Source organism: Archocentrus centrarchus, chromosome 4 (assembly GCF_007364275.1).
Source record: "Archocentrus centrarchus isolate MPI-CPG fArcCen1 chromosome 4, fArcCen1, whole genome shotgun sequence".
Classification (NCBI taxonomy): domain Eukaryota; kingdom Metazoa; phylum Chordata; class Actinopteri; order Cichliformes; family Cichlidae; genus Archocentrus; species Archocentrus centrarchus.
In genome coordinates this window covers 19,755,070-19,770,626 of record NC_044349.1, presented here as the reverse complement: position 1 = coordinate 19,770,626, position 15,557 = coordinate 19,755,070, and the positions used below count along the sequence as shown (strand labels likewise).

The 15,557-nt window shown below is 42.9% G+C and overlaps 1 protein-coding gene across 1 annotated transcript in view; it reads left to right on the top strand.

Moving 5' to 3' along the window:
* insrb (insulin receptor b) overlaps positions 1-14,914 on the top strand; it is a 75,954-nt gene extending 61,040 nt beyond the window's left edge. The window contains 20 exon segments of the mRNA XM_030726931.1: positions 2,860-2,999; positions 3,217-3,361; positions 3,450-3,664; positions 3,745-3,871; positions 4,293-4,543; positions 5,800-5,967; positions 6,061-6,259; positions 7,612-7,744; positions 8,243-8,396; positions 8,587-8,735; positions 11,136-11,292; positions 11,543-11,639; positions 12,150-12,217; positions 12,331-12,560; positions 12,957-13,049; positions 13,051-13,068; positions 13,273-13,435; positions 13,535-13,664; positions 13,790-13,924; positions 14,122-14,914. Coding sequence (XP_030582791.1) covers positions 2,860-2,999; positions 3,217-3,361; positions 3,450-3,664; positions 3,745-3,871; positions 4,293-4,543; positions 5,800-5,967; positions 6,061-6,259; positions 7,612-7,744; positions 8,243-8,396; positions 8,587-8,735; positions 11,136-11,292; positions 11,543-11,639; positions 12,150-12,217; positions 12,331-12,560; positions 12,957-13,049; positions 13,051-13,068; positions 13,273-13,435; positions 13,535-13,664; positions 13,790-13,924; positions 14,122-14,476 — 3,127 coding nt within the window. The 3' untranslated portion in view covers positions 14,477-14,914.
* The last annotated feature ends 643 nt before the right edge of the window (positions 14,915-15,557 follow it).

Genomic DNA, 15,557 nt, shown 5'->3' with positions numbered 1-15,557 from the left:
TCAGCTGCAGCCTTCTGTTCTAGACGGTTCTAGGAGTCCGAGTCACAGAGTTCAGCCGGACAGATAAACACTGTCCCTTTAAGAGCTGCCGTTGGACCCAGCCTGTCTGCCTGTGTGTCTGTGTTTTTCAGTACAACGACCCAAACATTCTGTCTTTCTACACTGCAACTAGAGCGTTACTTTTTGAGGAGCTGAATATACAATTTTCCATGTGGGAGAAAGACACACAAAAATATGCTTGGAGTTTTTTTTTTTCCTTTTCTTAAAAGTCACTGTTGTTCTGGAGAATTCATTACAATATATTTCCACTCACTCAGAAGTCATAGAGAGGTAACAATGATTTACCCACTGAATGGGATGGATTGTTAAGAGCTCGATAAGGTGGAAACCATAAGGAGCCAGGTGTATAATAGGTCATTTTGATCTGTTAGGGTGGATGGGGGAAAGAGCCAGACCAAAACAGTACCCTGGGGAGTGTTTCGTGTCACTGCGGTAAATGAGGTCTTCATCACAGCCTGGCTGTTTTGGGGGGGCATTTTGGATAACTGAGTGTATGTGTGTTTGTGTTTCCTGCAGAGAGGGATTATAATAGGAGTTGCATAGATTTAAAGCAGGGAGAGCTTATGAGTAGCAGTACAACACAACCGCTTTCTTTGTTAGCTGTTTCAGGGGCACAGGGGCTGCTTTAAAAAGGTCCCTAAAAGGCTTAAACCTTGAGTTTTGTGATTGGTATCTTTTCTAATGATCCAGAGTAATCCACTGCCCTATCTGATGTGCTCCGTATTTTTTACAAAATTTTTAAAAAAAAAAAAAAAAAAAAAAAGACCTAACTCCCATGCTTCCCTCAGAATAGCAAATCAGGAACTATATGTTGAGGTTTTCTTGCCCATCAACCAAAATGCGGAATTGAAGTTTCTCCTTAAAGCAGACCTTGGTGGTTAGGGACATCAAGGCTGGAAGTGGAAATGAAAGCTGGATTATGTTCTTTTGAGAGTGCTTCAGAAAAAAAAACAAAAAAAACAAAGTGCTCATTTGTGAATGAAGCAGCGTGTACCAGACTACTCGCTAGACACGGCATGCCTTTTGTGAATGAGTTTTTTGAAGGCCGCTATCAAGGCCTCATCGCCCAGTGCGTGCGTGCGCGCGTGCATGTGTGTGTGAGAGAGTGCATGTGTGTGCGTATGATTACGTGCAAAAGCACATGTTTGCAGTGAGAGGACATCACTCTCAGAGCTGACAGGAAGAAACAGAGGGAAGCCTTTTAGGAGCTGCAGCTGGTGTATGAGTCTCACTTCTTTTGTCTGTGATTGTGCTCACATTTGTTTTTGCATATGTGTTTACACTAAAATATGAGGCATAATCTGATATTAATCCTAAAACTCTTATCATTTTATTTTGGAGGTTATTAAATTAATTGAGAGAATTGTAGAGATTCACGTAGGTGCATCAGCTTATTTATAGGTGTTTGATGGTTTCTAGTTTGGAATGACCCCTTTGCGATGCGGTGTAACAATTTAATTTTAGAAACAACCCGGCAGAGTATGACCGATATGTTGGTGGGGGTCGATACCGATACATCGACTGATATTAGCTATTTGCCAACATATCAGTGTCAGCATTTATAATGGCCGATAAATGAAAACTGAAAAAATAAAGAATAGTCGGGAGAGACTGTTATGTTATGAGTGTTGATTTTGCATAGATTGTCCACCAGAGGGCAATCTGCAATTTCTCCTGTTGGCAACCCGTGTTTGGAACGCCACAAACAGAACAACCAGGTGATCTGAGCAGAGCAGGGCGGGGCATAAACGAGTAATCCACAGCTTATTGTGACAATAAAAGATTATTGTTCAACTGCATCATATTATCTTAGTAAGTGCAGTCTATACACAGCAGGCATATTATTAGTCTGCTCATTCCAAATTAAATTCCCTTAAAATGCTCTAAAAGGTGCCAAGACAGTCTAGAGTTCCAGTTCAGTAACTTTAGTTGGCTTCTGAATCCATTATCCAAGCAGAGCGGTGATTAATAATAATAATAAAACAGAGTTGTTTGGGGGGTTGACTCATTTTTGGAGTGAACCTAAAGTGGACACTAGAGGAGCTGCAGTTTTATGCACTTCAACATTGACTTCATTTTTCAGCCCTGGAGGTTACCTCTTCAAGCAGACGGTAGCTGCGGTCTTAAACTGTGCTCCTCTGCTCTGCGTCTTCACTCAAATCTTGTCTAGAGCTGGCCTGACTGAGTCACTGCAGTTTTATTACTGAATGTATCAGTGACACAATCATTTAGCGAGAGAATTAGAGACAGTAGTGAAGTATAGTAGTAGTTGTGAGGCAACATTAATTCATCTTTCAGTGCAAAATAAAACTCTGACAGTGAGGTCAAACGGATTTAATTAGAGGGCAAACAGAATGAAAAATTCAGACAAAGAAATCAAGGAAAAACAGAATCTTCCGCAGAGATAGCAGATGTGTCCCACATCGAAAAGTCTGGACAGACCTTAGAGGAAATGCATAAGAATCCCACTGAACAGATTCAGCCTTGTTGTTTAAAATTGCGATGTCATCCCCGGTCCCAGCCCACGCCGCACCACTATGTTACTGAGCATTCCTGCCTCATTCCAATCAATCCTGCTTCATTCCATTTCTGATAACTGCACGCAGAAACATTTGAGGCATTTTTGTTTGTTTTCTCTCAAAAAGAAAAATGTTTGTTTGCTTTAACCGGAGGCATTTCTCTGCACAGTGTCCACAATGTCTCCAAATGTCCTGACCTTTAGCTAGTCGTGGCTCACACACAAACTTCATTCATTAGGTTTTTGATGTTGATCTGTTTCTTGTGTATTTCTCTGTGTAGGCTGACTTGCTCGCCGTGTGCGGGCTTGTGTCCTAAAGAGTGTGGGGGAAATAAGACGATTGACTCGGTAACTTCAGCCCAAGCTTTGAGAGGGTGCACTGTTGTTAAAGGCAACATGATCATCAAGATTCGAGGAGGGAGTGAGTACCACTACACTTCACCCCCCAGCTCCTGTAGAAGCTCTGGCTCTCTTTCTGTGATTCCTTCTTGTCCATTACTTGGGTTTTTTGACTGTTTTTTTTATCCCTCTCTGTTAGAACTTTAAGCCATTTGGTTTAACTGTCTGCTGTGCTACCTTTCCTCTGTCTGCTCTCATCAGCTGGTGGCTCTTTGTGTGATGAACTCTCCTCTTTGCAGATAACATAGCAGCTGAATTGGAGGCTAGTTTGGGTCAGATTGAAGAGATCACAGGCTACCTGACCATTCGCAGAGCTTACGCCTTGGTCTCCCTTTCATTCCTCCGGAAACTACGTGTCATCAGGGGAGAGCATCTTGAGGCAGAGTAAGTTCTCTCCTCTCCTCTCCTCTCCTCTCCTCTCCTCTCCTCTCCATTGTGATTGATTTCTTTTTTCCCCTCCTGTCTCTTTTAGTGTCTATGCCTTCTATGCACTGGACAACCAGAACCTCCGTGAGCTCTGGGATTGGTCCAAGCATAATCTAACCATCCTGCGTGGTCGTACATTCTTCCACTACAACTCTAAGCTTTGCATGTCTGAAATCCGAAAGATGGAGCAGGTGACAGGAACCAGGGATCGAAACCAAAAGAACGACATCGCTACGCGCAACAACGGGGACCAAGCTTCCTGTAAGAATCAGAGTGTGAGACTGGAGATTACCGTGTTTTTGGCATTGTAACTACACAACTGCGTCTGTTTTGTCCTTTAGGTGAGACAAAGCTGTTGAATTTCACTGTGATCAAGACCACGTCGACTATGATTATGCTGAAGTGGGAGCCATTTTGGCCCACAGACTTTAGAGACCTGCTGGGATTCATGGTTCTCTACAAAGAGGCGTAAGTAAATCATCCAATCGTAGGCCTTGCTTCATTTCACTGCTTCCTTTAATCATTATATTTTTAAATCAGTCAGTGGATCTGTATTTGTCTGACTCTGAGCAGTGTGTTCATCACTGTCAGGTTAGATTAGCTAAACAAACCATACAGTTGGAAGGCTCCAGATCATTCAGAATGCAGTAGCTCACAGTGTGCACACAAAGACCAACACTTTACAGTCTGTATAACACATGAATGCCTAACAATGCTGGGAGACTCAGGTTGGGTTGTATTCCAAATTTCCCCTTTTGGCTTTAAAACACTACTTGTTTGGCTCCCCAGTATATTTCCAACCTGCGCGCCAACTGAGTGCCCAGGTCTCAAGAGCTTCATTGAGTTCAAGTTTACCTTTCTGATCTTCTTTTCTTTCCATCTGCCACAGGCCATATAAGAATGTGACCGAGTTTGATGGACAGGACGCCTGTGGTTCTAACAGCTGGGTGATCGCTGATGTCGAGCCGCCGTCTCGTCCCACGGACGGAAAGAAGGCAGAAGATCCGGGGCACCTGATCCGACCGTTGAAGCCCTGGACCCAGTATGCCATCATGGTAAAAACCCAGCTGTCTGCTTCTGATGAGCACCAGGTTCACGGAGCCAAGACCAAGATCATCTATGTTCGCACAGATGCCTCTAGTAAGTAACACCATGAAAAACGGAAATGTTGTACTTTGTTGGAGACTTTAGATACTGTGTAGAATCACAACTTTAGACTTCTGACTGTGTAGGCTTAAAAGTATCCTGTGGACACAGAGTAACCTGTGCAAACACAGGGAGAGCCTGCTCCCTCTCCAGCTTTCCCAGTGTTTAACCGCGTTTCTTGGCTTCAAGGTGAAGGAAGGAAAACACTTTCTGCAAATTGTTCATTGGTTTTTATATGATTAGCCATTTATTGATTTAAGCATTTGGGCTTAAAACAAAGGAAGGAATTTGAGCTTGCACACATTTGGATGAACGTTGCTTGATGGCATATTGGCAGCGTAAAAGCTGAACTGCTGCTTTTTGTCTGAGCTGTTCGCGCTTTGCTTCACTGCCAGACTGGTCTTGTTCAAATTAAGGGGGAGGCTAGCCTTTACAGTACTGTGCAAAAGTCTTGCGCCACCACTCATTTCTTTATATTTTGCTTTCAAGTAGCCAGACTTTGTTGTAGCTTCTTAAAGTGGTCTTGAGCAAATAGTTCTCCAGGCTCACTGGAGGTCTCCCAAAGTTTTTCTTTATAGATTGGCTGCTTTTTCACTCATTTTCAGTACCTCTACGTTTGTTCCCATTTGTTTAGTTGAATCTGTGAAAAATGCCAAACATAACACAGTTTGACAGGCATAAAGTTGTTTTTCCCAAAAAGCTATAAGCCAAAAGCTTCATGACATGCAGTGTCCTTAAAATACTGGGTGAAAGAAGTGTCAGGCCTAAAAAACTATTTACAGCAGATGAACAGTATCTGAAAGTCATGCCGTGAAGAAATAAGAATAAAATCCAGAATAAAAGACCTGCAACAGGACCTGAGAGATGGATCTGGTCCTTCAGTTGAACCAGCTACTGTCCACTGAAGCCTCATCAGAAACGGTTTTAGTGGAAGGTGGCTGTCACGAAGGGGAAACGCAGAATAGACTGAGGTATGCCAAATTTCAGAAAGGCAGTCATACCAAATATTGACATTTAAGCTCATTAGAATTGTTCAAACTCTTTTTTTAACTTTAAATTTGATACTGTATTTACATATACTGTGTTTGCATGTTTGAGCAAATTGCTGGGTCTAGTTCCCATTTTCCTATCAAAATATAAAGAAATATAAGGGTGACTCAAGACTTTTCCACTGCACTGTATCTCATAGGGCTAAAGCTCTTCAGGACGCAGTTCTGTTTTTTCTCACCGTCTTTCTCTGTCCTCCTCAGAACCCTCTGTTCCTCTGGACCCCATCTCTTCATCTAACTCCTCCTCTCAGATCATCCTAAAGTGGAAACCGCCCGCCAATCCCAATGGCAACATCACCCACTACCGGGTCATCTGTCGTAAGCAGCAGGAGGACAGCGACCTGTACAAGTTTGACTACTGCCTGCAAGGTTACTATCTATCATGCTGCAATTTTTAAATGGCCTGCCCTCTTCACAGTTATTTGTCTGGAGCTTCCTGACACCTTTTTTTTTCCTAACCAGGAATGAAAGTGCCGTCTCGCATCCCGACCCATTTGGACAGTGAGGATGAGCAGAAGTGGAACCACACAGATGAGCCCACCTCAGGGGGCAAGTGCTGTGCCTGCCCCAAGACAGACAGCCAGCTAAAGAAGGAACAGGAGGAGATAGAGTACCGCAAGACCTTCGAGAACTACCTACACAACGAAGTCTTTGAGAGCAGGTACGCATCCCGGGTGGTTCCTTACCAACTTCTAAACATCATTTCTAAACTGGGGGTTTCAGAGTAACAGGAACATGGCATTGACTGCGTCTTTTCCCTAATTGCTATGACCGATGTATTACATTTAATTTTACATCATTTCAGAGCACAAGATGAAAATTTAAATGGATACACTTCATACCACCACCGAACTTTTAGCCACTTTAAATTTAAATCATTTAATGCCCTCTGGCTTTGCAAAAATGTAACAAATTGTTTATGTGAAAAACTTACATGCTTTGAAAATTCAGCACATTGTCACCAAGTGAAGCACCAAAAGGGGAGCTTCTTCCTTTGTGTGTTTCTGTTTGTGACCTGGGGAACCGTTCAAAAGAGATTAAACTAGAACACTCCTTTTTTGTCCTGACTGCCTTGATGTAAGTCTCAAATGCCTCTGTGCCAATTCTGTGTCCTCCATCAATGCGCACGTGTGTGTGTGTGTGGTCTTTATAGACACTTGTTTTTGTACTGTGCACCACTGTGGGGGGTTTGGGGTGGGAGGTGCTGAGTGTCTGGGCCCCGGTGCCCCTACCTTCTTCCCGGACACACAAACACCCGCAGTCTCTCCCTCTGCTTCCCCGGGGGGGTGATTACTTTGCCCATTATCATTCGTGCCAGTCAGGGGTGCAGTCATGCAGACTGCCATTTGGATACACACGCACACAAACTCACACACACCTCAGTTTCGTTTTGAACCCATGCTTCTGAGCTGGCCAAGGTCAGCTCCATACAGTGCAGGACACCAAAAACTCCTCATGTTTTCTTATTCTGTCACGCAAAGGGACACGAGCTTCCATTCTTTTTTCCCGGCTTTAACTCAGTCCTAAATGAGGCATTTTTCTGCAGCACTTGAGGTGCCCCCTTTAAGACAACTACAAGTGGATGTTTTTCAAAGAAGAGTTCCTTTTTTAAAGGTGCACCTTACTCTTCTGTGTCTTGATTTGGTTTGAGGTCAAGGCCTTTGCTTGCACTAGTGGCTTGCACTCAGACCTATCTGAATTGACTTTGCTCACTGGCACCACCTAGTGGCAAGGGTTGGTAGCCTTTCCAGCAGGGCACTGGGTGGTATTTGTGGATAAATGTCATGAAGTTAGACTTGCTGCACACAGGAAAGGTTAGTGTGAGCACAGGTCTGGGCTTACTTTCACACAGCGGTACCGTCTGTCATAAGCAAAGACTTAAATACTTGAGACTTTACACTGCCATGACTAAAGAACATAATTATCATGTCACTTATTGACATCCGGAGTCTCTATAAAGCTATCCTAACCTAACTTTTACTAACTGCTTTACTTGTTGCCCGGCTTCTGCAGACCAACTCGGCGGCGGCGCTCGGTGGGAGTTGCCAATGCCACCCAGCCCCCTCTTTTCCTTACATCAGTCCCCAGTCTGCATTTTGGCTCAACCACAATCTCCCCTGATGGCGAGGACCAAGAGGAATCCAAGGTATCAGACATTTACGATTTTTACCATATAGATTTTTGTCTGTCATTCTGGTCATTTAATAATTTTTCCTTCCCTTTTTGGGAGGTTGAGAGAAGCATGTACTGTGATCTCTGATTAAAGTTAAATTCACACACTGTACCTTTTAAAGCAGCTAAAATAGCTTTGTTTTTGCTTGAAATCACAACCAGAAAATCTAGACATGAAAACAAAGGATAATCCTGTTCTGTTCAGCTTCAAAATGCGAGAGGATGTTTGCCTCCACAAAACATTTTAGATATTCGGCATAAATTAATCCAAAACTGGGGAGGGAGGTTTTTGCGTTTATTAGCAGGGACAATGAGAAAGAGAGAGGGACACACAGGAAATGTGGAAGAAGAGAGGAGGGGAGAAAATGGGCTTTAAACTGCTTCTTTAATATGACTACAGCATGAAGGGAATCACTTTTGGTTCCCACTTTATGACAATAAGTCGCAGTTCAATCTCTTCTTTTCTGCTCAGGTGGAACAAAAGGTGTTCTCAAAGGAGTCAACCGTCATCGCCAACCTGCAACACTTTACCAGTTATAAAATAGAGATTATAGCCTGCAACCATCTGACAGACCTCAAACGCTGCAGCATGGCTACTTATGTCAGTGCCCGAACTATGCCAGAGGGTAAGAACTGACACACACTTTTGCAAACAGCAGACACAAATGTGTGTTTACACAGTTGAGGTCAGTGGTGCACACCTTTGTGCGACCCTTTGTGGACCCAAAAAGCTCTTAATATCAGATTCCAGTGATAAAATTGGCTCCACTTCACTGTGAATGTGTTAAAATGTTTTTCTTTGTCTGACACCTGCAGAGAAAGCAGATGACATCCCAGAGCCTGTGACTCATGAGATAGTGCCAGGCGAGACTCCCTATGTGTTGATTAATTGGAATCCACCTGTCAACCCCAATGGCCTCATCATCCTATATGAGGTCTTCTACAAGAAGGTTGGAGACACAGAGGTCAGTATGAGCGACTGACGAACTCGCAGAGGGTGTTGATTCTGGAAGGTTCTAGTGAAAAGGAGGGGGTTGTGGTTCTTTGTTTTTCAAAACTAAAGGGCACAGAGGTGATGTAGGAAAAGAGCCAGCAGAAATGACCTTGATTCACTCTACTGGAAGGAGATACGCAGGGCTTAAGACAGGTGCAGAGGAATAAATAGATGTAGGTGAGGAGACATGCAGAAAGAACAAGGAGTACTCTGGGGGAGGCGAGGCAGGCCGGAAAGGAAAGGTTTCCTGTTTGCACCCCAATCTGTTCATTATAGAGAGAGGAACAAAGGAAATATTTGTTTCGAACCTTCCAGTGCTCCCTCTGTGCGTTGATGTTGTCTGGGGTTTTTGCGGATTAAATTTTCAGAATGTTGGCGTGCGTAAGCGCTTGTCTGTGACGGCGCGTATAAGTGTTGTTGTTTACTTGCAGTAAATGTGTGAATTCATCTCTCATTACTATTCATTGCTGCACTGCCTGACCCTAGGAGCCAGTAGCAGCTCTGTTACCATAGTGACAGAGGCAGGATGGAAGACTAGTATGCAGTGGCAGGGATGGACTCGAATCTCACACGACATCTCACTGCAGCTGCACTGAAAACACCCTGCACCCCCAAACTGATCTGGAGTCATTTAAAATGATGTTTAGAGCACGCTGGAGACTCGCATCAGTTACTTGGTTTGTTGTGCCATCATGGCAAACCTGATAAATCACGTCAAATATTAACACATGCAGGTGTCTGACTTACAAAGCTGTGCACCTTAAAGCACAGCTGTGCAGGTTGGATGCATTTATGTTTGCTGTAAACATTTGACTTGACTGCAGTGGTCATTTCCGGTGTATTATTTAATAGTCCCGCTACCGGTAAAGAAGAAAAGCTGCTTTCAATGGACCTGACCTCAACTTTTCTTAGCACTGCAATGATGCAGTCGAGCATCAACCAATCATGTGCTTCCTTGTAACTACACACTCAAACAAGCACGTTTTGCAGCCTTTTCACTTGTGTAGGTGTTGCAGACCCAATTTTAGATTACACACAGTCCTATGCATATTCATGCATTTTTACCAGTAGTATTTATGTTTACTTTTTACACATGCCAGTTAATGGTGTTTATTTTTATGAAGAGTTCCCAGTTTTTTTGTTTTGTTTTTTTAATGCTCTGTAGTGTGAGTGTATTGTAGTGAAGTGACTCATCAGTCTGACATTAGAGACAAAAGCTCTGGCTCTTCCCCTCAATTCAGTTCGGTTTCATTCAGGTTTATTTATATAGCACCAAATCACAACAACAGTCCCGACAGTCAAGGTGCTTTAAACTGCAAGCCTACAGTATTCTGAGGAAAACCCCAACAATCAAATGACCCCCGGTGAGAAAGCACTTTGCAACGGTGGGCCGAAAAAACTCAGGAAGAAACGCCCGGCAGAACCAGGCCATCTGTCATGACCGTTATGGGCATTAGGGGAAAGAGAAGAGAAAAGAAAAAAGGGAGCGTAGGGAGATGGGACAGTCATTGACTCACAAGTTGCAAAGGATAGTAATGTGCAAGTAACTACATTCATACCCAATCATATCTACAAAGAAAAAAAATGACCACCTTCTAACTTGTAGAACGGATTTTACAATGACTGAAAAATACACAAAAAGAGCACAGTTTGGACTTGGAGCTATTTACTGTGGAAGCTGACTTCATTGCTAAGTTGAGTCAAGCAGGGCTCATTTTTAGCTGGTGTTTTAGGGTGGAAATATTAGTTGAGAAAAATAGAGGTAGGTATGGCTCATAGTAGTCTAGAGATTGCTAGCTTGAGGCTGGGGTCTTAATCTTTAAAATGATCTCTTTCTTTTTTTTTTTAAATGTAAGACATGAAAAATAAGAGTAATAAGTGCAAAAATGTAACTAAAGTTAAACTCACATTCAGAACGCTGATTTTTGCGATACACGATTTGGAGCAGATTATTCTGCGAAGTGAAGGTCCACTTAGGAACTATTGAATGCAATGAGAAGAGGGGGTGGAGTGTGGGCTATCCACCCAATCAGAGGTTAGGAATAGTACGGGTAGTTTTTAGGATACTTTTACTCGGCTTATCAAAGATTAAATTTCATCACTTTTGATTGGGTGGGACCAGAGCAGCGAGTGGGCATCACATGTGCTGCTTCCTGCACGCTCTATCTTGCCATCTGTGTCGCCTAAACCGCACTGAATATTTGAAGTAGTGCAAGCATTTCTGAAGTGTAGTATTTCCTGCTGTACGAGTAAAAGTAACTGGAAAATATGATTTGATTGTCCTGAATTTGTCCAAAGTGTGCGTGTGAAAGTGACTTTAGAATAAGATTTATTCTCTCTTTGTTTTTTGTTTTTTTGTTCTTTGGTCCAGGATCTCACGTTTTGTGTGTCACGGCCGGCCTACCAGAAGTTGGGTGGCACGAAGCTTTCACTTGTGCAGCCTGGAAACTACAGCGTGAGGGTTCGGGCCACCTCGTTGGCAGGAAATGGCTCTTTTACAGAAACCATTTACTTCTTCATGCCCAACCGTAAGACTGTACACGATATGTCTGACTTAACTGAACTCTCATGCATAAGGGATCTTGTAATTCAGATCATATAGGAAACCTGTGCCCGCTGTTGCCAGGGACTCTGTGTTGTTTATAGCCAAGTATAAAAAGTGGTTCTCTTAAAAGCTAACTATATAGTTTACGCTAGAAACAAATATCTAGACATTGTAAAATAAATGGCACAGAAAAGTGAAAAATATGCCAAATGACAGCTTGTTATTTATTGCAGCTGATCAAGGCTTGGTGTGGATTGTAATGGGTCCCGTCATTTGCTTCATCCTGCTGCTTGTTGTGGGAGGTGGAGCCTTTGTGTACTTCAAAAAGAGGTAAGTCTTTAACCATTAGAATGATGCAGTTTATGGATGCATTAGAGTGTGTCGGGTTTCAGTACTTTGGGTTTTATCCTGCACCCTAAAAAAAAAGGTTTTGTTGTCACCCCCCACCCGCTGGGCGGGCAGCCAACTTTCAACTTTGTGAATGTGAATGTTCAAATTCATGCCATAAATGCATCTGCTAAGAATCTTGAATGACTTATTTATTATCATAATTAATGCCAATCACAGAAAGTGATGGTATTCTTGGTGGTTTATATTTATTATCATTTTAGCATTTCTTATTCCTGGTTCTTACCTGCTTTGCTTTTGAATCGATATGGTGAATAAAGTCACTGAGGCTCATGTGCACCCCATTAACATGAGAGCTGGTAATTATGTGTTCTGGAACTTGTGTTTCCAGGGGATTTGTGCCACCTAAAGATCCTACTGCCAGGAGGCCGAGGGCACTGACGGCCGGCAGTATTTTTAGTGACTGAAATCATCTCTGTCATTGTGTTACAGGGAAACCGAAGGGCCACTAGGAGATCTCATCACTTCACCAAACCCTGAGTACTTCAGCGCTAATGACAGTAAGTATAATGTCATTGCAAAGTTTTGTTTTTTTCAAGTGGGATTCTGTTATATGATGATTTGTTAATAGTTTGCTATACCAAAATGGGTAATTTGTGTCTGTTTTGTGTAGTGTATGTTCCTGACGAGTGGGAGGTGCCCCGGGAGAAGATCGCACTGCTCAGAGAGCTGGGTCAGGGCTCCTTTGGTATGGTGTACGAAGGAGTTGCCAAAGACATCATCAAAGGCGATCCCGAGACACGCGTAGCTGTCAAGACGGTCAATGAATCGGCCAGCCTGAGAGAGAGGATCGAGTTTCTCAACGAAGCCTCCGTCATGAAGGCTTTCAGCTGTCACCACGTGGTACGACTTTTTAAACCGTTAAACCCTCCGACAGCATTATTACAAACCGAAAGGACACCGGAGCAGCTATCTGTGCACTCGTGAATTACAGTAAATTACAGCTTTCCGTCATCTTGTTGAAACCAGCGTGAACACGTCTGACTCACAGACTCGTGACTGTCTTGTTTTGCTGGCGCTGCCATGTTCATACACAGTTTGACTCTACAAACAAATGCTGTCTACTACGACTGTGTTGTTACAGAGCTTACTTACCACCAGTTAAATTGCCATATGATGCGATGTCAGCTGTAAATATATGAGAGCACTTTAATATTTGTGGTTTAATATTAGACTCCAAATCCTGCAGTTTAATACTAGATTTGAGCAAACCATTTTAACAAAAGGAATTTTTTTCAGGTACGTCTGTTAGGCGTGGTGTCCAAAGGTCAGCCCACCCTGGTAGTGATGGAGCTGATGACCCACGGTGACCTGAAAAGCTATCTGCGGAGTCCTCAGGCCAGACTCTGAGGTATGTATTCCTGTTTATTACTTATTATATTATTTTATGTCCATGATCGAAGCAGGAAGTGATCTTCTATCTCTCTCCTGCTCCACAAATAGTTTTCCAGCAGGTGGTCAGCACCGCATTACCTGTGAGGAACATTAAGTTGTAGCCCCATCACGGCCACTTGGTCTAACAACTTTTCTGCATAACTGCTTTTTTGTTCTGTAGAACAACCCATCAGGCTGTCCACCACCTACTCTGAAAGACATGCTCCAGATGGCAGCAGAAATTGCCGACGGCATGGCTTACCTCAACGCCAAAAAGTTTGTCCACAGAGACCTTGCGGCGAGAAACTGCATGGTGGCGGAGGACTTCACCGTCAAGATCGGAGGTACCAGAGCTTGTGCTTGTTTTGTTCGCTGTGTTGTTGATACCGCTGTAGAGCCAGAGGTGTTGTCTTAATCTTTGTCTCTCCCGCGCTTCTTCGTAGACTTTGGTATGACACGAGACATCTATGAGACGGACTACTACCGTAAAGGAGGGAAGGGCCTGCTTCCTGTCCGGTGGATGGCGCCTGAGTCTCTGAAGGACGGCGTCTTCACTGCCCACTCTGACTGCTGGTGAGTCGCACCTCACACAGTGGCTAATGTACAGTTTTTCCTTTTTTTTTCTTTTTTCCCCTTTTTTTTTTAAATCCTCATGCCATTCCAGGATGATCTGATCTTATTTGTTTGTGTGTCTGTAGGTCTTTTGGTGTTGTGCTGTGGGAGATCAGCACACTAGCCGAGCAGCCTTACCAGGGTTTATCCAATGAGCAGGTTCTGAAGTTCGTCATGGAAGGAGGATTCCTGGACCGACCAGAGAACTGCCCTGAGAGGATGTGAGTAAATACAGACTTGATTTTTATGCTTTTGTTGGTGCTGAAAAAACACACGCATTGGCTCATAAAGCCCATTGAGTTTTTTTTTTTCTGAACCTGCTGTTTTCCCTTACTTCTTTCATTAACGGGATGACCCACCTTCCATGTGGCTTTTTGCCGATAAAGCTCAGTTCTGCTTTCTGTATCCCCGTTCCCAGGCACAGCCTTATGCAGATGTGCTGGCAGTACAATCCCAAGATGCGGCCAACGTTCCTTGAGATCATCGAGATGCTGCGGGACGATCTGGACCCATCTTTCCAGGAGGTCTCCTTCTTCTACAGCGAAGAGAACAAAGTCCCTGAGACAGAGGAGTTTGACCTGGACCTGGACAACATGGAAAGCATCCCCCTGGACCCGTCTTCATATTCTCAGAGAGAGGAAAGCTTATCCAGGGACAGCGGGCCTTCAGTGGCCCTAAGGGGGAACTATGAGGAGCATGTCCCCTACACACATATGAACGGTGGCAAGAAAAATGGAAGAATTTTATCATTGCCCAGATCCAGCCCTTCCTAACATTTCCTTTTTCCTTTAAAGGACTTATTAAAACTTTCCCACCCCTCCTCCCTTCTGATCTATTTTTCTGTATCCATCATGTTCTTATCCTTTTTCTAATGATTTTCTTATTCTCGGAGAAGCCCGTCAAAAAAAAAAAGAAAAAGAAAAAAAAAAGACACAAATCTCAGGACTTTTTATTTTCTTCCTCGTGGCTGCCGAACAGGCAAAGGAAAGGATGCAAACACGGTGAACGTTTTTTTTTTTTTGTTGTTGTTTTTAAACTTGCTTGCTCCACAACACATCAGACTTTGTATTACCAGAAAACCAAACTATTGTTTTTCACTATTGCCACGTTTCCAGGACTCCTTGTGAGGGAAACAGGAAAAAGCAAAGAAAAGAGAGAAAAAAAAAAATGTGAACACAACAAACTTTAGACAACCAAGAAGGCTGCTTGTGCTTGACCTCCTCAAGACTCGTCCCTTTTTCTCTCCCACCAATCCGCATTTCCACATTTCTGTGCTTTTTTTTCCCTCCAAATCTTTTTACTCAGATAGTGGCCTTTATATGCGTGGCCTATAAACAAAGAAGTGTCTATCAGCGCTCACACTAATTTCCTTTTGAACAATGATGACTTAATCAGTGGGATGACTTGCAAAGACTTGATCGTAGAACAAACTTCTTTTCCTAGAGGAATGTTTTTTTTGTTGTTGTTGTTGTTGTTTGGGGTTTTTTGTTTTGTTTTTTTTAGGTTCTGCAGAATTCCAAACGACACACAGATTCATCGGGTGTTTGGTGAAAAGTTTTAATTTATTTGCTTCATACTTTTTCTTCTCTTTCTTTTCTTGTTATATTTCTGTGTCCTCACAATATGGCTGAAGGATATTTAAACAGTTAAGAATTGGACAAAAGAGTTCCTCAGACTGACCAATAACTGCTGCTTTGATATATTTTAGTGGGTATAGAATTATACAAGTATATATAATATATATATATATATATAGTATATGTGGAATATTGGTATTTCACTACCAATATTTTATATATAATAGATGGCGTTGTAAATAGTTTATATTTGTAATATTTTTCATCAGGAGCTTTG